This window comes from Salminus brasiliensis, chromosome 17 (assembly GCF_030463535.1).
Source record: "Salminus brasiliensis chromosome 17, fSalBra1.hap2, whole genome shotgun sequence".
Classification (NCBI taxonomy): Eukaryota; Metazoa; Chordata; class Actinopteri; order Characiformes; family Bryconidae; genus Salminus; species Salminus brasiliensis.
This window is the reverse complement of record NC_132894.1, coordinates 7,846,702-7,871,247: the sequence shown is the minus strand read 5'-3', so window position 1 is coordinate 7,871,247 and position 24,546 is coordinate 7,846,702. Positions and strand designations below refer to the sequence as shown.

At 41.5% G+C, this 24,546-nt stretch overlaps 1 protein-coding gene across 3 annotated transcripts; it reads left to right on the top strand.

Annotated features, from left to right (window-relative positions):
- Positions 1-1,434: 1,434 nt before the first annotated feature.
- Positions 1,435-23,743, top strand: tcf3b (transcription factor 3b). Of its 3 annotated transcripts, none has more exons than XM_072660668.1 (21): positions 1,435-1,929; positions 4,301-4,397; positions 6,457-6,529; positions 10,050-10,123; positions 10,386-10,458; positions 11,440-11,480; positions 11,568-11,700; positions 11,992-12,038; positions 15,423-15,522; positions 15,637-15,773; positions 15,870-15,996; positions 16,416-16,474; positions 16,738-16,816; positions 17,112-17,185; positions 17,298-17,486; positions 17,745-17,856; positions 17,959-18,091; positions 18,356-18,409; positions 19,146-19,378; positions 19,520-19,667; positions 19,775-23,743. In XM_072660668.1, the coding sequence occupies exons 2-20, from the start codon at positions 4,323-4,325 to the stop codon at positions 19,663-19,665; spliced, it is 1,959 nt and encodes a 652-aa protein (XP_072516769.1). In that variant the 5' UTR covers positions 1,435-1,929; positions 4,301-4,322; the 3' UTR covers positions 19,666-19,667; positions 19,775-23,743. The 3 variants fall into 3 exon arrangements, with proteins under 3 accessions (XP_072516769.1, XP_072516768.1, XP_072516770.1); XM_072660667.1 differs by having other exon boundaries at positions 17,295-17,486; XM_072660669.1 differs by lacking the exon at positions 4,301-4,397 and having other exon boundaries at positions 17,295-17,486.
- The last annotated feature ends 803 nt before the right edge of the window (positions 23,744-24,546 follow it).

Below are 24,546 nucleotides of genomic sequence, written 5' to 3'. Positions count from 1 at the left end.
GGATACAAATGTTCTCAATGTTTATTATATGGTAATGTAAAACAAATTTTATTATTTAATTCTGGCCCATTTATACAAAACAATACCCTTAAAAAAAATCACCTGCTGTTTTATGAATGGTACAAAAAAAGCTGTTAAAGTTTCAATGCAAAGTAATACACCACAAACACACTGATCAGCCAACTAACCATCTATTATTGTGAAGGACCTCTGAAGGCGTCCTATTGTATACGGCACCAAGACGTTATCTGCAGATTCTTTAAGTTGAGGTGGGGCCCCCGAGGATCGTATCAACGAGCCTTGGACGCCCATGACCCCAATGCCAGTTCACCGGTTGTCCTTTGTTGGAGCACTTTTAGTAGTTACCAATACCAGGAAGACCCCACAAGACCTGCTCCTCCTACCACATTGACAGATGCTACTATACCAAGAAAATCATTGTTTTTCACTTTACTTGGTTTTAATGTTATGGCTGACCATATATACATATGGTATATAACCATATACGTATATTCTGAAACCTGTTTGTTGGGAATCTAGTTTAATCTGACCCTCTGACCTATCAGTGGTTTGCTTTTGTATTTTTTAAAGTTTTATCACTTTCCTGTGACCTGATTTTGAGCACCACCTAAACTGTAGTACCTAAGCGTCTCTCCATCCACCCTGGCTTGCTTTCTCTGGCCCTCGGGCTGCCCACCCCTCCCCCACTCTGCTCTGTTATGATCCCCCCAGTCCAGCTCTATGAATCAGCCACAGGGAGAGATCACTCCAGTTCTCTGGTCATGGTCAGAATTGGGCCTGAATTGGACATTCAGGAGCAAAAAAAAAAAAAGAACACCAAAAACTCTGATGCCAGCTGAACTTGACCAGAAATGCACACACAGTCCTCACAGCTACAGCTTATGTACACTCCACTGATCCTCAAATTCAATATGAATTCATTTAACAATCAATATTCTGGTCTCACAGGGTGCATTCAGACACAATGTAAACAAACAGTGGCCTGAGCCTTGAAAAAACGTTAAAGCTAAAACCATCTTTAAGCTAAATAATAATGAAAAGCAGAAGTCTACTCCATGTGTAATTGATTTAGGCACGTATAGAAAATAGCAACCTCGTGTTTTTTAACTACATAATCTACGTTGAGACTCATTTCCAGCGCAGGAGACGACGCTAACCAGAGCAGTAAAATGATGTCACAAGCTGCTCTGAGACCCGGCGTCACGAACGAGGGCGGGCATTGTCCGGAGCCGCGGTCGGCTATTGGCTTTCGCAGCCGTTCATCACACTCTACCGCTCTCCCATTGGCTGCTCCGCTGCGGGTTTATCTCCCCATCTCATGCTGCTCCTGTATGCGTCGCGACCTATTCCTGTGCTGTCTACATCCGCCGGCGTATATAGTCCTCAACCGCGATCCTATTTTACGACTAGTTACTTATTGTGGACTCTTGCATCGCGCGTTTAAAAGCACGGCTCCGACTGCTGCACTTATTTCGCGTCTTAAAAAGTTGCCGACATGTGTGTAGGTCTCTTCATGAGCATTTGAAACTGGACACCGCTGGCGTTTGAGGCCCCTCTTTTCCGCGCGGAGGAATACGTTGTTGCTGCTGACAATGTGGATGGAGGTGGTTAAGATGTCTACTAGAAGAATGAATTCATCTCAATTGTAGCAACAAAAAAGAGGGGAGTCGTGGGAGAGGCTGTTTGGATACCGACTGTTTACTTTTTGTTTTTTTTAAACGTGGATTTTCTATCGAAGGATGTTTAAAGCGGGATTAGGAGACGTTTCGCGGTGATACGAGGTTTTTCAATGCGCTGAGGTTCTTCAAATTCTCTTCAAGTTTGTTGTGTTTTTTTTTTTTCTTTCCTCCCGCGAAGAGACAACCTTTGCTTTATCGCCACTGGATGTCAAACATCTGATAAAGAAAGGTGAGCACGTTCAGTTTTTACTTTTGTCCACTTGGGTTTTGTGCAGTGTACTCTTATTTACTTAAACGTCCATTTGTGCCAGGCTGTTGAGTCACTTACTGCTGTGTGTGTTAAACTTCCAATTTCCCCTTGAGTAAGTTTTCCTATGGAAAGGGGAGGAGGAGGGGGGGGGGGGGGATGCCGGGGTTTTGTGTAGAGGGCTGAAGTGGCCTCTAATCAATTCAACCTCAACTCCAATGACTCTTTTGTCCCTTTTATCAATATACGGATTTAGGGGTTAACTTTGTTTGACTGGTACCCTGACCTACCAGACCAGAGGCTGTCACTTGCACGTAATTTGTGAGCATCTTTAACGTGGATTTAGTAAACTCCAGCTCCAACTTCAGAGCTCGACTCGCAGCCACTTTTTTCAGCAGTCGTTAAATGACTAATGGGCAAGTCTCACATTTTTGGCAGGAAATTCCTCTTGCTTCGCCCCCAGCCCCCACTGTCTGCTCCCTCAACTCCATCAAATCATTTCTCCGAGGGAAGAAAAAAAAAATGTCACTTTTTTGGCCGATGTGATGATATTTAGATAGTTTGTAGACTCAGCAGATAGATTAGCTACATAGAGAGCAGGGCTGAGCTGAGCAGGGCTGAGCTGAGCTGGTCTGTGTTCCCTCTGGCTCACCCTCAGCCGGGCTGGTCATATGCTGAAGGGGATCTGTAAATGCTGGTAGTTTCACACTGTAGGTTTTGCTCATGATTTCGAGGTTGGAAATAAAGGTTTGTGGCCTCTTTTGGCTGTTAGAAATGGTAGCTAACGGAGTAGAATGGGTTTACAACCGGGATAAATATTTACATTGTTGGAGTCTGGGCAGCTCGCCCTGCCTGTACACAAAGAGGGGAAATGGCATTAGTTAAGAAATATCTCCACACTAAGAAAATGTTTGTTTTTTTAATGCCTAGTTTGCATTTCCTATTTTTTTTAATCGTGTTTTGGTCAGGTAATTGGGGCTGCTCTTTTGTGAAGCAACAGTTTTCCTGGCCATGATGATAAATCTGTTGTTTTTGTTGTTGTTTGTTTTTATACCCATTCTCACACCTTCATTAAATCTTCTTAAATTTTTCTGACAATAATTTCTGTGATCTGATGAATAAAAGGAGTGCACAGTCCAAACTGACTATATTTTAAATCAAGTAATAGTTCACAGTTCAGTCTTATTTACTTAAAATAAAGAGTTTCACAGCTTGTACTGGAGATGCTAATGGATGAAGACTAATATAATACATGTTGAGTCCATGTCACCATAAAAGATGTTGAGAGTCATAGACTTTCATTATTTTCTCTACAATAATCTCATAATTCCTGTGCCAAACTAAAGACCCCAACTAAAGACCCAATTTCTACTGTGATCCACTGTGCTTGGTGAGTGGATAAGGTTTTTATTATTTTTTGTAATGAACCGTCCCTTCAGTATTAGAACTCATCAGAAAGCTAGTCGGAGGTGCAGCTCTTGGCCAAAAGGGTCTCAGTCTTTCTACTTCGCCGTTATCATTGTTGGGTGAAAGATGCCACTTTGCAAAGCCAAAGCCCTTGACCTGAGAGAGTGAGTGGGCTTGATGGAGACCGTTCACTGGGAAGAGCATGAAACTGGCCGAAAAGTATCTCTTTCTGTGGTGTCTTTTTAAGAGCCGGTACTCGGCTGTGTGGAGGTCTGTTTCGCCACTCTGCTGGAGGACACTTGGAGAGTTGAACTAGGCCTGATTTCTGCATTGAGACGACTAGGACGACTAGTCTTAGGACGAACAGTCGGTTTGATTCAAGTGTAAGAGCGGAGGCTGTTGTCTGATGGACTGTTAAAGGCCTCACTTTTACAGTTGGGAAATGCCAGAGCGTGGCATATAGTGTGGTGGTTTTATTTAATTTTTTTTTCCTGGAATGACAGTAGACACTTTAGGCCGAATAGCCTGTACGAGATCTCTCGGATTCGCTTAGATTTTGTTTAATGGCAAAGTTGTGGTCCTGAAGTGGAGGAAGTGTGTTCTGCTGATGTTGGCTAATTTCCCTGTGTTGCAGAATATCTTAGTTGGCTTGATGCACAATAATTCCATCTTATATTTATTATGTATTGCCTTGATTCAGGAAACCCAAACTGATCAGTTTATAATGTGGTGAGGGATGACTTTTGGGTCAGTGCAGCAAACGTAAACCTGAAGCTAAAACCAAAACCGTATTAGCAGATTGAAAGTGACTTGCCAGTTTATCACGTCTTGATGTAACTGCTTTTGAGTGTAGCATTTTTCACATCTGACTTCTTGTGAAGACACTTAGTTTATTTCTCTCCAGGAGTTTAGTTTTATTCACGTCAGTTAAAACTTTCTCTTACAGGGCTCTTTAAAGACAGTGGGGCATGAACGAGCAGCAGGACCACACAATGGCGGTCGAAACAGATAAGGAACTCAGCGACCTCTTGGATTTTAGTGCGGTAAGAAAAGAGTAAATGTGTGTGGGGGGTTGGGCCAGGAGGTGGGTCGTGGTGGGTTGAGGGGGGGTGGAGGGGGTGGGGTATCAGGGGGTTTAGGGAGTTTGTAGTTTGGTTCATTAGCCGTTTCCTGACCGTGTCTGTGCATTTAGTTGACAAGCATGTTATGAGTTGTTGAACTTTTGGTTTGAGTCTGATCCATATTTTGGTATTGAAGAATGTGTATTCTTCCATGAGTAGTTTCTGAACTATCTGATGATTTGTGTTGTTGTGTTTTTTTGTTTTTTTTTTGTATATTTCTTTTAATTTGAGATCACACTCTTGATTATTTGCTTCTTGGTAAGTCCAGGCAGGTACACAAAGACATTGCAGTACATGCAAACATTGGTTGTCAATTTTGCCTCCAGCTGCGTGAGACATTTATGTGTCATGACAAGACCGTCGCAAAGAATCTGACATGGAAACTCACCTCAGTGGATGCAATGTGGAATGATTGTTATGCTCACATTGAGCTTCATGGTGGAACAGCAGTTTGTGATTTCATTTCATCATGGCTTTTGAACTCCTCTTTAAAACCTATTCATTAGATTAAGGTCATGTTTGAAGGAAGATTATTCTGGCAACTGTTTAAAAAAAGAAAAGGCTGGCAGGCACTTCTTCATTTCAGTCTGTGGAATGGTTTGCTGTGATGGAAAAGTGACATTTTTTAGTAGTGTCAGGAGGTGCAAGCCTTTGAATCCTAATAAGGAAAACATTGTGTAGCAAGAACAGTGAGACTGCAGTCATTCCACATTTTTCATTCCAGTGAAACTGCTTAGACAGGCCTAACCTCAAGAGATTTGCAGGCTACATATATTAGGGACTCAGCTTTGTCATCAGGTTTACTGCAGTTTTCAGATGCAAAAATGCGGAGGCTTTTCTTACTGGATTCAAAACAAGCTAAGTTAACAAGGCTTGGCTGCTAGCATTGATCATTGGCTAGTACTAATACTTTTTTAAATGAAAAAGTTGAATCTAGTCTAATTTTATAGTTGAGATTTTTTCTACGAAAAAATTACAATGTATAGGTCAGCACAGGCATAACATTGAAGCAAAAAAAAACAAAAAACAACCCAAACCTGCAGCCTGGATTTATTACTTGCATGTCACTGTGGTGGCAGAACTGAGTATTGGTGCGAGCCTGGTAGAAAGTGTTGGCTCAGCTCTGCCCTGCTTCTTTCTGACTAAATTAGCTTAGTCTTTGTTTTGGATCACAACTGTTTTTTTTTTTTTTTTTGAGGGTTCAAGTGTCCTGCTCGCAGTGATCAGAGCAAGGGAGATTAGTACCCATCTCCCTCTGGAAGGAAGAATCCCCTTGACTATACAAGTGGAATACATGCCTTTTTTCCCTCTTTATTCTCTAATACTGTACTGTACTTGTACTTTCATATTAGTATATTAAACAGTTCACATCACTTCAGTGTTGTTCATATCTAAACAACTAATGTAACACTGAATTGGAGTGGTCTGGTTGTAAGTTTCACTGAATAATAGCCTGTGGTGTTATTACACAAATGGACGTTATGCCCCTTTCTTTGCATAGGAACATCTGACTGGCAGTAAAGTTATAGTCATTATAGTTATAAATATATAGTCATTATAGTTATAAATTAAGATTCAACTGCAGAAAAAAATAAGTATGGTTGTCAGTAGCCCATATTATTCTAGCTGTTATGCAGAAAAGACAATGCCTATGTACTAAAAATGTAATACATTTGGAAAAAAAGTACAAACTGGAAATATTTGTTGTGGATATTGCATCATTGTGGCTCTGTATTTTAATCCGTGCAGTCATACCTTTTAGGAAAGGTGTGAACTTGACTCCTGATTGCAGAATAGGTATAATGGCAAAATAGAGCAAAATACAGTCCTACAAAAAAGTAAATAAATAGATGCATGTATACGTGGAAGTCTGTGTTAGGCTGTTGTGATTAAATGTACCTGTTGATCTAATACCTGGACTGTGCTGAGTTTTAGCTGCAGGCTATATAACATTTGCTTCTGTGTCCTTTCTTTGCTCTAGATGTTTGCGCCCCCTGTGGCCAACGGAAAGAACCGGCCAACCACACTTGCCAGCAGTCAGTTTGGTGGCTCAGGTAAGATTTTTAGACTCTTCATCTAACTCTGTGTGAATATTTATTTCCTTCCTTTTTGTTGTTTTTTGTGCAATCCTAAAAATTAGCCGTGAAAGGTAAAGAATCACTACAGCTTCCTCACAACTTTAGTGTTGTTCATTTCTGCCTATATATCATGAATTGGCTTGTTGGTCCCAATTTCAAGTTGAAAGGTCAAGTTAAGGACTCTTCTTTGAGCCCATTGTCTTGTTTGTTTGTTTAACCTCCTTTACTTTCCACTCTTTGTCACTGTTTACTTTTGTCATCGCCTGGCCTGGCACCACATCACATGGCTCTGCAATCTCGCTGTGCTTAGCTAGAGGTGTCCTTGCATTTCTTTCAAACTTTCTCAGGCCTGTGTGCTTTTCTCCCCATCGACACACCAAACATTTCCGTGAATGAGAACAATCTGAGAACAAAGGGTTAAATAAAGGACTTACGGTCTCCAAACGATTCCCCCACCCCTCGGCATAAAACACTTCTCCCTCTGAACAGCAGAGTACTTTCTCCCCCCACCAACTCACAGGAAACGGCTCTGCTCTGAAACAAAGCCTCCTCCATGCCCCCTACCATCTCTGGAGCTCACCAGAAGCCCAGCATGAAGATAGCGAAGGACATTCTGAGAAAGATCAGTGACACATTTCTCAGTTTGGGGCCATACTTAAGTGACAGTTCTTTAACAGCAGCAAACTAATCTCTCAGTTTGAGGTCTTGTGAGAGCTACCTATTGGCACTAAGATGACCCGATCTCGTGAATATCTCTATGGTCAGTAAGAGATAATAAGTAGGTGTCCACCTTGTTAACAGCCTCACGAGAGGCTACTTCAGAGTTTATAATTTTATAGTGATGAAAGCCTGAAAAGAGGATGGTACTCCTGATCCTAGATCAGTCATATGTCCTTGAGATGTTGACTAGCCTAGGGCATGAGTTGACCACAGACTCTCAGTCTGAGGTCTGCAGAACAGAATGTGACATATCTCCTAAATTACATGACCGTTTTTCTGTGGAGATGATTTGAAGATTTGTTCAGTGAAGTTACTGACAAACACCAGCACTGTTATTCTGAACGAACCAGGGGGAAGATTATAGAACAGTGTGAAAGGAGGGGGGGCATTGTGTGTCCCTCAGAAGTTGCAGGTACGGCATGCCAACCCAGCGTTTGTGTTTTTTGGAGAACATTGGGTCAGTGTGCTCTGGTCTGGAGAAATGAGGGGGGAAAAACATCTTTAAAAAAGCAGTGGCCTGTCTGCATCTGTTCTTCAGGACAAAAGTGCTTGGAAGGGTGCTAATTGCATTAAACCACTGCTCCCCCTCCACAGTGCGTCCGTTGGTGGAGAGCCGTCTTTGCGGGAGAGCATCACCCTGAGGGGGCTCGGACAGGCGTCCTCTCGCTCACCTCCACAGCTGCCTGTCTTGTCACCTGCTGAGGCCAGCGTTAAGACAGGACAGAGCCCATTTCCCTGTTTCTCACACCTTACCACCCTGTCACACACTCGCACACCTTAAACCCGTGAACTACAGGCTTATTGTTCTGTAACTACTGTTACGATTACTCTTAAGTGTAGTAAATACTATAAACACAGGCTAATATGTGGACCTACGTATGGATCGTTGAAGTTGTAACAGCTTGATTCTTGGCTTTGGCAGGATTCAGAGGATACTGTAGATTCTAGAAGTTTGTTTATGTTCTTGTCCATGTTTGTAGGTGTCAGATTGTGATCTTAATAAATAACACTGGGTTTAGAGCTTCAGAGCTCCCAGGCTTCACTTCTCTTTACCATCAACCTGTCTACTAAGTTTACCAGAACGGATGTGAACGTTTATCATTTACATGTTTAGCCATGCGAGGCATGGTAACCACTTACTGAAACTGAATGAACGGTTAGAAAAGCTTGTGGCGCGCTGCACTTTCCAGCATTCATTTTTGAACATGACTGTTGGCTGAAGTTTAGCTTGTCTCCATACAGAGTGTGATAAACTCCCAGCACTAGAAACTTAACTGCAAAGTTTTCTTCTTTCACTGCCAGTACTACCACAAGTCGTTTTTGGCTTTGGCGCAGACCAGAATTACAGCCGCCTTGCTGTCACAAACTAGTGTTTTTTTTTTTTTTTTAGCTTTTGATTTGAAGATTTTAAGTCTTCTTCTTGTTGGTTTTGGGAGACATCTATAATTTGTTGTAATTTGCATTGTAATGATTGCTAGTGCAGTGTTGACCATATTTTGTCTGCAGTACACAAATCCAAGTATACAGTCCAACAAAGGGAAATCAATTTGAGCTAAAGTAATGCAGCCCAGCCATGTAGCGATATGTCACCTTTTCGCTGCATATAACAATATAATCGCAGTAACCCTATCCATACCGTAAAGAGTTTTCACATGTTCTTCATAGACCAGCACCCTTGAACTCCTGTAGAGCTGCCATTGCTGCCTGTAAAAACCTAAATTCAACCCCCTGTGATGCCCAACCTACTTATGACATCCCTGCCGTTTCATTCTCGCTCTGAATCTGACTTTCTGTTCCCTCATGTTCCCACCTAAAATGATTTTATATGGCGGATTCTTTCACGAGGCCGGTCGGTGCCCGCTTCATTTGCCATGCTGCCTGCGTAGGCTCCATAGATCACGGCTGTCAGCGTGGATGTCGCTATTTGCACTGCTTTGTTAGCTTCATCACTCATGCTCAGCCTTCAGCCGCCGCACTTGCAGAGACCCCCTCTTCCCTCACACATTTTTAATTAGACCTTCAAAAAAAAAAAAAATCAAAAGGAGAATATGAATATTCATAAAGCAACTGCATTAATATGCACAATTATGCAAATCAGCATGCAATTAAGCTGTGTGTCTCTGGAGAGCTTTGCGAGCATTAAGGCATAAGACAGGGAGAGAAAGGAAAGGCTTAGAGGAAATTTCTGCTCTGTATACTTTTTTAAAAAAATATTCTCACATGGTGCTTTTGGAAACATACACTGGCATATAGAAGCATTTCCCACTCTTCTGTACGTGAGGCAGGTTGTGGTGACTAAAAGCGTGGCATAGCTTGTCCGTATTAAGCGCTGAACCCTCGTTCTGTTCCCTCTGTTCGACATCATTGCCAAGCCCATGTTAATGCTATTACAGCGATTCTTTGATCTGTTGTTTTTCGTTCTCCCCTTTTCCATAATTTCTTCATCCTAATGAGATCCTAGTGAACGAGTGGTCTCTTCATGGTCACGGATGTTGAGGCTTGCTGAATGGCATGGATTATTAGTGTGTTGTGATGCCTTGGGATGAGATCCATTGCTTTGGCCTTTGAGGCTACAGCTCCTGTAATTGGAGCTCCTCAAACCAAATGTCAAAGAAAGCCCATGTGAATAAACACCGAAGGAACTTGTGTTTTTTTTTTTTTTTTTTTTTAAATAAATTTATTTATATATATATATATTTTTCCCCTCCTTCTTGAATCTCTCAGCTTCACTTTACCGTCTGTCGTTAACTCTCCTGGTGTTCTGTGTGTGTTACAGGCTTGGACGAGCGCAGCAGTTCCAGTCCTTGGGCCGCTGGAGAGCAGGGCAGCCCTTCCTTCAACCAGGAACGGGTGTGTATAAGCCAGAGACAGAATTTTAGTACAGATACATACATTTAAAAATAAAAAAGTGGAGTTTTATAACCAGTCATAATATGCAAATATCTTTTGCTTCTGAGTATTGAGGGATGCTGTGTAACTGATAACCGAATCCTTCTATGTACAAACATAATTGGCCAATAAAGCTTCAGTCTGAATCTGTTTCTGAATAGAGTATAATGGGGAGCAGGTGTGAGATCATCATTTTGTGTTTTGTTTTGTTTTGCTTTTCCAGAGTTATGTTGAAGGCTCACACTACAGCGAGCATGAGGGGCTATCTTCCCCATTCCTCAGCTCAGGGATTGGCGGTGAGTTTCTGACTTGTGTGTCTATGTATGTGTGTCTGTGTGTGTCTGTGTGTGTTTGTCTGTTCCGGTGATGCTAAGGCCACTGAGGCAGAAACTCTCCCTTGGGTTTAGACCAACAGTGGCTCTTTGTAGCTGAGCGCTGCTCCAGCTTTAGGGGGAAGGGCTCACACACAGACCTCCATCCAGTGCCGTTGCCTTTTCTCACCAGTTTCTACACTTCATTTTTTTTTTTTCTTCTTCTTCTTCTATTTACTTAATTTTTTTTGTTTTTCGATGGTTTGCTGAGGACTTGCCATCACAACATAATGTATCACAACATGAATCATTTCTATATGAGTAGCAGCTTACAGTCACTGAAAGCACAGCAGAGCTGGACATGTTTAGCACTGAAGCTGTTTTCTGTTCTCTCCATTAAACACCACTGCCAAGCCCATGTTAAAGAAATACTCCAGCGTTTTCAGCCTAATCACCGCATCTGTATTCTGCGGTGGATTAACACTGACAGTAATTCTGGCAACGTTTCCTTGTATTTAGTAAAAGAACAAAAAACCCTTTGACTCAAAACTCATTTAGAAAGAAGGCTATGGGCGGTTGCTTCAGCACCTGCTCGTTGACTTTTATTATAAGTGGGTTTAAGTTGAGGTGGAGTTTGAGGTTAGATGGAGAAATGCTAGACTAGTGAATTAATGGTGTTATTAACAGTATATATTGTTTGCTGTTCATACAGATTTCTTGTACCTCCCTATGGTTTTGCAGTTTCTTGACATTGTGTCCACATTTCATTATGAAAAGACCAATAGAAATGCTCTAAAGTGACTTGGAATAAGATCTTTTTATTGACTACCTTTAAAAAGTTTATACGGTTAAGCTTTTTGTGTGACTGTGACGATATGCTGCTTTAACAGTCATTTTCGCTTTCAATTGCATGCACTTTCACTGACAAAATATGCACATGTAACATGAGTATATTTTCCCTTACAGGGAAGAATGAAAGGGGACCGTATTCTTCATTTGGGTCCCAGGTAAGATTCTCTCTCTTTCACTGGTTTGCAACTGGTGTTTTTTATGGTTGATCAGTATCTTAATATTTCTCTGTTCTGTCAATGTAGTCGGGGTTCCTGCCGTCAGACATTGTGATGCCCAGTGCAGATGCCATGTCTCCTTCAGGCCTAAAGTCTGGCTCTCAGTTTTACCCCTCATACGGCAGTAACCCCCGCAGACGCCCTCCAGATGGAAACATCGGTAGGAGCTTTTACAATGCTGTGAATTCTCAGATATATACATAATCAGCCTGGTTTAGCTTGAGGAAAACACAACACATGTATTGCATGTAAACCTGCATTCTACTTATAATAATGCCATTTTTTTTTAAAGATCAGATCAACATTTAGTGAAAAATCTTATTGCTTTCTTAAATGGAAATTAATGTTTTGAGAATTCAGGCTTCAGAAAATGTTCCCTAATTTTTTCTGAGCGTTTTGTCAGGCGTGTAAAACTCTAACTGACACATTCGTGACCTTTTTTCTCTTTTAGACACTCAGCCAAAAAAGATTCGGAAGCCTCCAGGACTACCATCTTCTGTAAGTATAACCCTGTGGGTCACCTCCATACAACCTCCCCATTCCCCCTCCCTGAGCACGTTCAGCATCAGTAGTTTTGTGACAGAAGTCCTGCTCTTACACTGTTTAACAAAATCGCAGGTCTGCAGTGAGGTGCTGTAGCATAGCTACAGCTCTTCTGTTTTTGTGTCGATTGAATCTAATAGGTGAGTCTGTGAACAAGTGTATATAACAGCTATTCCCTGAGGCTCTGTAAGCCTTTCACACATGCGTAGCCTAATCAGAGAACGTTGGTGTTCTGAAAAAGTTGATCCAGCAATTTTCTAGTCCAAGGCCTTGTAAGATTTCCAAATTCTCATCCGTTTTGATTTATGTGTTGGCCAAAATTGGTAAATAAATGCCTCTTGGCAGGCGTAAGGAAAATCCCCCTGTTGTGAAGCAACATATTTAAACAAAGTCATCGCAGGTCTTTTTCTCACTCCTACAGAAATGCACTTTCAGCAGTCAAGCTTGCTTGTTGTAGGCAACATAAAGTCATGGCGCGCAAACAGGAAACTGTGATTGATGGTTGAACTAATCAAAAGCTACTTGGCGAGAGATTCTCTTGCCGTACTGCGGCTTCAGTGAAGGCCTGGTAAAGTGGATGAAGTTTGGAAAAAGCTTTAATGAGATTTTGTCATTTTGGCCTTGTTGCTTATTGCAAGTGTTGTGTTGTAGTCTAAGGCCAAAAGAGCTCACCATGTGCCCTCCAGACACACACACACACACACACACACACACACACACACACACACACACACACCCCTCCCCCTCCCTCATACACCATCTTTGTATTGACCTACGCCTGGCCACGCGACAGCTTCTTTCTTTCTCTCTCTCCCTCTCTCACTTGATCCTGCTTCTAGTAGCAAGTCCACCTTCTGTGCTCCTATTTTTCTTTCTTTCCTTTCTTTCGTTTTTTTTCCTTCCACCCCCTCCCTCACTAACCTGTCTGAGCTCAGATTAATAGCTGTTGATGATCCTGAGCCCCCCCCTCCCCTTCCCTCTTGGAGCCCCTGCTCTGCTTGGGCTGGGTCTGCTAGGTAACTTCCTGTAGCTCTAACCATCCCCCATCCCACCAGTGCTCTAATACCCTAATGCCTGCATTGAGTCTTCTAAGGCCCTAACTAGTAGGCTCTTGCTGCAGTAGAGTAGTGCTGGACATTTTTTAAGGCTTTTAAGGCTTTCCACTGTTTTTATGTGTAATGTGATTGTCTCTGTATAAGGAGGTTGTTTCTGCATGAGCTAGATGAGAGGAGCTCTGGATATTTGGCCTTTTGAAAGTTGTTTTAAAGGAATGTGTAATCTATAGGTGCGTAGTAGACCCTTGTGGCATGAGAGATGTTCTGAAAATGTGACCTTTTCTAATGGCTTTATTCAAGCCAGTAACATCATAACAACTGTACTGTAAGTTATAAAGGAGTTCCAGATATTTGGTTTCTTTTCAAGGCTTTCAGGTGACGTTTTTGAGTTCCTTTTCTTTGTCTTCTGTAGGTTAGTTTTTCCTTTGTCACTTACACATGATAATTTCCTTCCCGTCCTTGTGAGATTTTTTTTTTTTTAACGCACAAACAACAACAAAAAAATGCTAACAAGACTGGAGAACAATCTGTCTTTGAGTTTTTTTTGGGGGGGAGCAAAGGAAGCGTCTCATTTTTCTCTTTGCAACCTCCTTTTCTCTGGCTTCCACGTGATCAAGGCAGTCTATTTTTCTCCACTTTTTCCCCTCCTTCAGCAAGACCTCTCCCCTTGCTGCTTCTCACCACCACCCCCCCTCTTCCCTTTGCTCCTCTACTCCTCCTCCTCCCCTCCCTCTCTCCCTCCACCCTCTCCTCTCTTCAGCCCAGCTGCCTGTGGAGTTGGACTGGCTCCAGGAGCAGGCAGATGGCTCTGTAATTAGAAGTGCATCTCTCCATTCCCTTCCCACTTCTCCCTGTTAAATCAAATTACAGGAAAAAGAGAAATATCAGTTTGCTGGATTTGTCAATTCTCCGCTGGGCTTCAAACGACCCCCCGGTACAGACGTACACGTGTGCAGTTTCATACACAGTCATACAAGGAGAGAGTGTATGGTGGCCTGTCATGGCATAGTGTGTGTTTGTGTGGTGGTATGCAGTCCCCTTTGTTTAGCAGACAGCAAAAATACGATCCAGCAGCACAAATAAAAAAAAATATACTGAAATTCATAAAAAAAAGAGACAAAACCACAAGGTTTGAAGCTAAACCATGATTTTGGTTTCTTCTGTTTTTTTCAGGTGTCTGTTTCTGTCGTATTAAATTACTTAACTTGTTTTCTGTAATTGTATATAATCTAAGAAACAAAGTATATAAAATATAGTCTCTCAGTCGCTCAGAAATCTCCATATTTTGGCATAATTTGAATCTGGCAGTTGTTCATCATACTGTGTAAAATAAATAAATAAAATAAATGTAATGCTGGACCAATGGAAATGCTCCAGAATGACTTGGAATAATATAGTTGCTGTCAGGCAGAAACCTTGTGTCTCCAAAATGCCAACTCAATGTTATGGACGTCAATGTAAAAAGATTTCATTCCAGGTCATTTTAAAGTATTTCTATTGTTCCGTTCATCATTAAATCCTCACACATTGTAAAGAACAACTGCCATATATATATATATATATAATATATATATTTGTACACACACATAGGAATAGGTATAATGTACTTTATAAGTGTCTACAGCTTTAGTACTTCCTACATGTAACTGCAAACCTTTTATGTATTTTTCTATCGATTTATTGGACGCTATATTGGACAACTGCTGCACCAAAACATATCTTACCCCCCCTGTTTTTGTGTGTGTGTGTGTGTGTGTGGTAGGTAAACTAAACGATTCTGGTTTTGGAAAGAAAGATCATGTTTCAGGATGTTTCAGGATGAAATGGGTTCCATGGATGCAGAAAATGCTTCGCTTGATCCTGTAGCGCAGCAGACACTGAGGGTGCTTGATTTGGATGAGCTCTGAGAGATGGTGCCCTTTTGTGCGCGCCCACCCTCTCTCGCTCTTGGCTCGTGGGGGAGAGAGAGAGGATGCACAGACTGTGCCACAACACGGCTGTGGCTCCTTTCCCAGCATGCTCTGTTCCCAGTCCCTGCCACTTTAGCTGAGGGGGCACTGCGGAAACACTCGCACACGTCATTAGCACAATAAATAAATAAATAACATGAAATAAATCTGGAAGTCCTTGACAAACTCTTTTGGTACTTTGTTTTGTTCTCATAAGTGCTGAGTGGCTGAAGCATGCACAGCTGTGCAGATACTACTGTTTAGGTCTTATTGTTTGTTGCCTAGAAGTGCAGATGCAGTTGGGTGCTTTAATGTGTGCTTTTATTTTGGGCCAGGTCTACGCCTCTACGTCTGGTGATGAGTATCCCCGGGACAGTGTAGGTTATCCAGGCTCCAAAACGGGTCCTGTGTACCCTGGCTCGTTCTACATGCAAGGTGAGTGCTTATTCAGGAGTTGTACAAAGTAGATGTTGTTCCGGTCTGTTTATTGAGAGAAATAATAAAAAAAAATTCAAATTTCAACCTCATCTTCTCCTTCTGCTAACGCAGAGGGTCTGCACCCTTCCTCTGACCCCTGGGCATCCTCTGGACCTCTGGGCCAGTCAGGCTACTCAGCCATGCTGGGCAACTCGCCCCACATCAGCCAGGCTGGCTCCTTTACTGCCATCAATCCACAGGACAGGATGGTAAGTCCCTCTCTGCTGCGGAAATCTGATTAACTCTTTGCTGCCTCACTCTAATCACACTTCGCTAACGAATGAGATGTGGTGGTGTCGTTGTAGAAGCGCCAGCCGCTGCCCCTGTCCCCGCAGAACTACCCTCTGCACGGAGCTGACGTCAATGGATTCCACTCGGGCTCTGGAGCTTACAATCACACAACCTCCATCAATGGAGCAGACAGCATTCTGGGTACGACTGTAAACCATTTTACTTGCTGGGTTAGGGTTATACTTGTAGTATCTTTAAAATGGCTGTAAGTTTCTGTCGGAAGAGTCTTTTATTGTCTATTGAAGGCTTTCTTGGAAGGCACTCATTCCAAAAATATCTGAACATTTAGCTCAGAGATTTCTTTTTTCTTCTTCTTCCATGATCTGTGTGTGTGTGTGTGTGTGTGTGTGTGTGTGTGTGTGTGTGTGTGTGTGTGTGAGGTAAACAGGATGTGTGTGTAGACTATACATATTTACATGTAATTGGCTACTATAAAAGCATCCTGATTGTGGCCTTAAATAGCATTTCTTCCATTTTGCTGCTTGAATGTACGTGTTTAGAATATATATGTTCTGTTTATGTAAAAGGGCAAGTAATAAGATGTTAGTTCTCTCTTACAGCCAGTAGAAGCTCAGCCACAGGCAGCTCAGGCGATGAGATTGGAAAAGCTCTGGCCTCTGTGAGTAGAAGACCCTCAGACATTTCTAAACTGCAGATAAACTCCTTTGTATGATATTGGATATTGCTTAATAAATTTGGATCTGACTTGCTAAAGAATTTATTACAGAGAAGTATTAATGGTGTTGAAAGCTGGTGGAGATAACAAAGCTACACTGACAATTGCTGACACTAATCCTCACCCATATACCGACCACTGAACCATATTAGGGTAACTATAATGAAAATGATTTGGGATGCTCACCATATGTTTATTCATCACAGATCTACCCGTCAGACCACAACAGCAACAACTTCCCCTCCACGCCTTCCACTCCAGTTGGTTCCCCCCAGGGCATTGCAGGTGAGTCATGCCCAATGTGCATGTGCTGTCTGTGCTATGTTGGTCATGGAGGCAGTTCATAGTATTGCTAAGAGTGCCACATCTACATTAGTCCTATACAAATAATAGTGTACAGAAGCATAACCTGCTCCGAGAGCAGCTCTTGGATGCTAGTGTTCACATGCATAGACTGTAAATGAATGGTTACTTTTGTCAAAGCTCTGGAGTGCCCTCTGCTGTCCCAGAGTAGGTGCTGCAAACTACTTGTTAGAGGGTTTCATGCTTGGCTTGCTTACTTTTGTGTTCTGTTGTGCAGGTGCTTCACAGTGGCCAAGATCTGCAGGCCAGACAGCTCTTTCACCTAACTATGAAGGTGGACTACATGCACTTGTGAGCATTGAGTCTTTTGACCTTCTTGAAAAAGATTTCCCTGTAAATACTGTGAAATAAAATTATTTTGTATATCATTGTCTGCTTTATTTCTTCCGGCTCGCAACAGCAGAACAAAATGGACGACCGCTTGGAGGAGGCAATCCATGTGCTGCGCAGTCATGCGGTTGGTGGGGCCCACTCGGAAGTGCATAGCCTGTTGGGTGCTGTCTCTTCGTCCATTCATAACGGAGCCTTGGGAAGCCTCTCCCAGAGCTTCTCCAGTGCTGGACTGGCTCTGGGTAGCAGACATCCTTCTATGGTATGATTACACTGCGAGCCAGGCTGACCAGGACATCGCCAATGGATTTTCTGAATGTTAAATTGTATAATGTGATTCAGGAGAGGAAATATTTGGTGGTGGATGTATTGTTGCTACTTTTCAGACTGAACCTGGTATTAGTACACGTTAAGGGGTGTCTAATCCTATCTACGTGTTGGAAAGGGGTGTATTGTACATTTACACATCCATAAATGCCAATTTTTGGTAATTATGTATCTTTTGGTCCATGTCCCTTAGGCTGCAAGTCACCATGATGACCCTGCATGCCTTCCTCCCAGCAGCAGCCTATTACAGACATCCCATGCCTCAGGCACCCCACAGCCTGCAGGAGCACCAGAGGGTTTCAGCAGTGAGTAGCAGCCTGATCTGACAAAACAAGGAGCTTTCAGATGTGTACAGAGCTGTTTTGTTGTGCTTTGTTTGCGCTTTGACGTTGGGTTTCTGACTTCAGGTTTGCCAGGAGGCATAGCCTCAAACAGTGCGGACATCAAGAGCGAAGACAAAGAAGACGACGAGAACTCCTCAGTGGCAGATAAGTCTGAAGAGGACAAGAAGGACAACAAAGTGTCGCGTAACAGAACTAGGTATATGATCTGCTGCCGAATTTGCATCTGTTACACATACTGAATTGAAAAAAAGAAAAATACTAAATCTTTCACAATTGGACACCTGACGGTTAAAAATCAAACCATCACAAAGTGTATGTATGCGGGTGTGTTTGTGTTGATGTGTTTTTTTGCGCCTCCACAAAGGGCCAATCCAATTTTAAAAGCGTTGGGGCTTATCCCAGACCTGCTACCTCCTCTCATGGTCTTCTTTCCCCTCCCCAACTCTCACATTGTTTTCAGAAAGGAGGCGTTTTTCCTCCAGACCCATTCAAGTGTTTCAGACCAGGGAGAAGAGTAAGTCTATCTCCCACCTTAGAATACACTGGGAAGCCTCAGGAGCAGGCAGTCCACACTCCACTCTGTGTTTTAAGAATCAGTTAATGTGTAGAACTGTAAATACATTTCAGACATTTTTAAAAGGACTGTTCCCAAATGTTTGGTCTTTGCTAGAAGACTTTTGCTTGACTTTTGTGATTTACAATGGTTTAAAGTGCACTCACTTGCATTATTTATTTATTTTGTAACAACCTGCAAAATTGAAAAAAGGTTGAATGTCCAGAGTGATGCATCGTAATAGTGCATGAAAAGCATAATAGTTGAGAAAACTGATTTTAATGATCTATAGACTAACAATCTATCTATATACTATTATAGTTGGTTGAGGTAGGTGTGTGTTTGTGTGTGTGTGTGTGTGTGTGTGTATGTATGTATATATATATATATATATATATATATATATATATATATATATATATATATATATATATATATATATATATGTGAGAGAGAGAGAGTTTTTGTTTTTACAGTCTGAGTTATAGTATTTCAGTCATTATTATGGGCTAAAATAACAGCTATTATTATTCTGACAAGTGATTCCAAACATTTGTGGTGTATGTTTTCATACCTATGCAATTATCCACTACTTATTTTTGTGACCCGTTTTTCACTGGCTGATTTTACCACTGTTAAAAACAGCTGATGAAGGTAAAATAACTTTAAATAATGGTTTACTTTTCCCCTCCTGTAGTCAAGATGAAGACGATGAAGACCTGCCAGCCGAGGTGAAAATGGAGCGGGAGAAAGAGAGGAGGGTGGCCAACAATGCGCGAGAGCGACTGCGCGTACGTGACATCAACGAGGCCTTCAAAGAGCTTGGCCGCATGTGTCAGCTGCACCTGAGCACGGACAAACCGCAGACCAAGCTGCTAATCCTCCACCAGGCTGTCAACGTCATCCTCAACCTGGAGCAGCAAGTGCGGGGTCAGTCCTGGAAAGAAATGTGTTCGTGCCTGCAAAACAAGCATGCTTTGTAATACAGTCTAAAGTAATACAGTCGTTTTTGACGGTACTACTTTAACGTCTACAGTACACTAACAGGCTGATTTTCTGTCTTTTGTCCAGAGCGCAATCTAAACCCGAAGGCGGCATGTCTGAAGCGGCGAGAGGAAGAGAAGGTGTCCGGTGTGGTGGGTGACTCTCAAATGCAGCTGTCTGGAGCCCACCCTGCTCTGGGAGGAGATGGGCACAATCCTGTCAGTCATATATGATGGTAGGTGTACGAACTGGTTCGTTTTATTAGAAATAAAGTTTTATCCAGACCAGTGCAGATAAGTTATGACCTATAAGTGATGACTTTATTGAACTTTTCTCTTGCAGATCCAGCAGAGTTTTCTTGGCTCATGGAAGAAGTGGCCTTTTATCTCTTCCTTCATCCTCTTCAGAGTGTGTGCGCGCACACGTGCGTATGTTGACACGGAAAGTATATGAATGAAATGTATGAGGTGTATCTTCACACATCCAGAAACGCAAGAGTACTGCCAAAACTGACACAGCCCATTTTACCGCACTCCTGACCATGATTACCAGCGTAAATGTGAAGAACTCTCTCTCTCTCTTTCTTTCTTTCTCTCCCCCTCCTTTCTTTTTTTGTATTTTTCTGCTTCCACAAAAAGATGGAACACAGGGATAGTTATGTTGTCTCCACTATGGACATTTCCCACCCCACTGCTGAGAGGGAGAGGATAAAAACACATGTCTGAATTTAATCAAGGATTTGTGCCTAATTGTTACATTTTATAAGAGACACTGAAGCAAATTGCTTAAATGTGTGGAACAAATCTGTTTGGGAGTTGCTTGTATATGAGCAATGTTTTATGTAGCTTGGCATTCCCTCCTTAAAGGTACAGTCTTACATGTGTTGTGAAACCAAACCCATGGGACACGGAAGAGAACCTGTGGTGCTTTTGGGGACTGCATATCCCACTTTGCCCTGGTTCTGTGATTGGAAGAAAGCTCACAGATCAGCTGAACTCATCGGACTCTTGTGAAACGAAAACTTTCCATCCAGGCTGAGATCTTTTCAGTCTTTAAACGCGCATCAGAATTTTTTTAAGCATTGCGAGACTTTACTCGGCTCTTGGCGTTTCGCTGGCCACCGTCCTGCCAGTCAGAGCGAACACGCGGCTCATGAAATCACTTCGAAGGTGTCTTGTCTACTCACTTGCAAGTATTTGGTACGTTTCTATGAAATAAATTCCCTTGCTCCTCTGCCCTCTGACACCCGCTTGCAGTGTGTCAGCCTCAGCATTCCTCCTTGTTTCCTCTTTTCCCTGCTCCTGTTTAAACCCACAGTATAGCTGCCAGGCATCTCAGCCTCTTCCTCTCAGCCTCCTGTCAGCAGTGTGAGACATGCTTGGCCTGTCTGCCATTATAGATGAAGATAATCTCAGATTGGCAGAGTAGAAAACCTAACAGCTCTGCCTCTCGTTCTTTTGTCCTTCCAAAACGGCGTACCACCAAGATGCACGTTTCAGTTGAGAGCATTTCCTTTCAAGAGGGGTATCTTTTACATGCAGTGACCCACTCTCACTGATTGTTGCCAAAAGACTGAAACCTCGTACGCATGTCCACCTCGCACATGCAAAGGATATTATTTCAACTTGAGCAAAACATAAGAATATATATAGATATAAATATATATATATATTTTTGGTTAGTATATACATTGTAGATTTTTAAATAAAAATGACCACTATTAGTTTGAAGTGAAGAAAGTATATTGTGCAAGTGAGAGCAGGGACAAGTATGATGGATTGAGTTGAGTTGAGAACTTCATTTTTGAAATGGCCCCAGATTGTTTGCATAATGTTCAATTCAGGTCCATTCTATTCAACTATGCTCCACCACCTCAACACGTGGACAATGTTTGTACATGTAACGTTTACTCAGTATTTTGCTGTGCTTAGGCTTCATTTAGTTCTCCTCTCACAAAGGACGGGAAGGAGTGCATCGATTCTAATATTTGAGAATGCTTGGAGGCCTGTTATGTTAAAGCTTTTGTGATTTTTCTATGTTTATTGATAGTTGAAATTCTTTCCTTTCATTAGGGAAGGTCGGTAACACAGTATGCCACTGTCTGTAATTACAGTTCCCTTCATATTGAAATGTTCTTATGAAATGACATAATTATACAGCCGTTATAAAGCAACTATCGCCCAATTCTGTTTAGGTTTTGACTAAGGAATACATTATGCAACTGGTTTTGAATGTACATTCAAATATAGATTATATTCTTATTTGCTATACACTAAATTACTGCCAGTTCAGTTCATAATATTTTTTTTTCCATTTCATAATATATATCTATCCATTTCTGGGAAAAAAAGCAGTTATTTTGTGTGATAACATGGGTGGTGTGGTGTGTATGTAAGATAATAGTGTTAATTCCTAGTAGGTATGCTGACAGTGGCCATGTCCACAATTCTAGACATGTCCATAATGGACACTTGACGCACCATCAAGTACCAATATTTGTTTTCAAAAAGAGATTGTTGTAATGCATATCAGTTATTGGAAAATACATATAATTGACTTTTTTGAACATTTTCAATGTGGCCTTTTCACTCTCGAGACTCATGCTGAGAGTGGTGCCTTATCAGTGCCTAAATTTGTGTTTTTTCTTTATATATATATATATATATATATATATATATATATATATATATATATATATATATATATATATATATATATATATTAGTCCCGAATTACAGTAAAGGCACGTCTATGAAGTTTCTCAACTGACATTTCATTTTTAAGAAAAAAGAAATCAGCCTTTCCATAAAGTTGTACATTTATGATTAGGCCTTTTTGTGTGTTTTGTAAGTCATCTATGGACTCCTTTTTTTGCTTACTTGTGTAACCCTTTTTCCTTGTCTTGTCCCTTATTTTGCTGTTTGTTTATCTCTGACATTGGTTTTGATGATATTCTGGTTTCTGTTTCAAAGTCTCTGTGGTCTGTAAAGCACATCAAAATATGGAAGAAGGCTCTTCCACAAGGAGTTTAAACACTAGACTGTTAGCAGTATTCTTCACCACCAGCCAAATGGGCCCCTCCTTAACATGTCTTAAAGTCTGACTGTTGGACTTTCTGTCCAGTGGTCAGCACAGACTGTTGAAGCCTCTGGAATGGGATTTTGGTTCAGCTTTCTAAAGGAAACGTAATGAGGTTATCCCTCTTTTTGAATGCGTTAAACAACCTTGCTCTGTTCCGCAACGCTTGCGCCAAGCATTAGCTCAGAAAAGACAGTCACTGCATCTTCCATGAAACCCCTTCAGAGCTATTAACGCACTGTTTACTGATCTGGTCCCACATGTGAAACGCATTACAACTGATTGTAGAGAGAGAAAGTCATTTGCAGAGGGAAGTGCTTCAGTCTGGCTTTGAAGCTGCATTATTGGGAGATTTAATGATTTTGTTCTTTTGTAAGACTGCGACCATTGTATTCCATAAAACCCATTTCAAAGCTCTGAAAACGTTGACACGCAGAGCAAAAAGACATTTCAGTTCAATAGAGAACAAGTTATACTATTTCACGGGCAGTGTTTCAGATCTTTGATGCTGCAGCATTAACAGTTATGTATTCTGTTTGTACCTGTTTGGAGCAAAAAAGAAAAGAAAAAAAAACACAACGTTACATAGACAGGATTCTTATACTTTTAGTAGGGACATGAACAAAACTGCTGTTGTGTCTTCAGAGTGCCTCCTTGTGTGTGTGTGTGTGTGTGTGTGTGCGCATGTGTGCGTGTGTATTTTTGGTCTCTCTTATTTTGGTCTTTGTTTTTTTTATAAGTATATATATATATATATAAAGTAGGTATTGAGAACCTGTCCTGTATATAACAGTAATGTAGCAATAAATGTGCCATTTTTAATAACAGAATTATACGTTTTTTTTTCACTGTCTGGCTTTGAATCTTGTATACCTTGAAAAGAGTTAAATAAATGAAAACATTGTAATAAAAGTCTTCATTACTTTAACTCCCTCAGCTACCCCTATACAAAAGGAGTGAAAAGGAGCTCAGATGTTATTGTAGTAATTCAATTTTAGTGTTTCATGAAGAGTATGTCTGCAATGATTCCAACATGGTAACTATAAACATGACTATTTTAAATGTAATTCTGTACACCCTTGCTTACTGAAGCAGTTGAGAAGTACACATTTATAAAGTGAAGAAATCACAAGTGGTGTGAGTTATAGAAATATCACTATACCAGATATTACATTTTCATGATTAATGCGCACTCTCTCATATGTGTAATAATAAAATATATATATATATATATACAGTGAGTCCAAGAAGTATTTGATCCCTTGCTGATTTTCTTTGTTTGCCCACTAATAAAGACACTATCCTTCTGCACTTTTAATGGTAGATATATTCTAACATGGAGAGACAGAATATCAAGACAAAAATCCAGAATATAATTTTAAAGAATATATTTTAATTAATTTGTATTTCAATGAGGAAAATAAGTATTTGATCCCTCTTGCCAAACACACTCAATACTTAGTGGCAAAGCCTTTGTTTGCAAGCACAGCGGTGAGACGTTTGTTGTAGTTAACCACAAGTTTAGCACACACACCAGGGGGAATTTTGGCCCACTCTTCTTTGCAGATCCTCTCTAAATCATGAAGGTTGGTGGGCTGTCGCTTGGCAACTCTGACCTTCAGCTCCCTCCATAGATTTTCGATCGGATTGAGGTCTGGCGACTGGCTGGGCCACTCCATGACCTTAATGTGATTTTTCTTGAGCCAATCCTTTGTTGCCTTTGCTGTATGTTTAGGGTCGTTATCATGTTGGAAGACCCAACCACGGCCCATTTTCAGATCCCTGGCAGAGGGGAGGAGGTTGTCCCTCAGGATTGTGCGGTACATGGCTCCATCCATCTTCCCAGTGATGCGGTGAAGTAGCCCTGTACCCTTGGCAGAGAAACACCCCCAAAACATTATGCTTCCACCTCCATGCTTGACGGTGGGCACAGTGTTCTTGGGGTCATAGGCAGCATTTTTCTTCCTCCACACATGGCGGGTGGAGTTGAGGCCAAAAAGTTCAATTTTGGTCTCGTCTGACCACAAAACCTTCTC

Excerpts from the sequence above, each read along its gene's own strand:
- tcf3b (XM_072660667.1), top strand. The coding sequence starts at position 4,323 with ATGAACGAGCAGCAGGACCACACAATGGCGGTCGAAACAGATAAGGAA. Across the intron at positions 15,774-15,869 it reads TCAATCCACAGGACAGGATG|AAGCGCCAGCCGCTGCCCCT; the intron begins GTAAGTCCCTCT and ends GTGTCGTTGTAG. Across the intron at positions 17,487-17,744 it reads GTAGCAGACATCCTTCTATG|GCTGCAAGTCACCATGATGA; the intron begins GTATGATTACAC and ends CATGTCCCTTAG.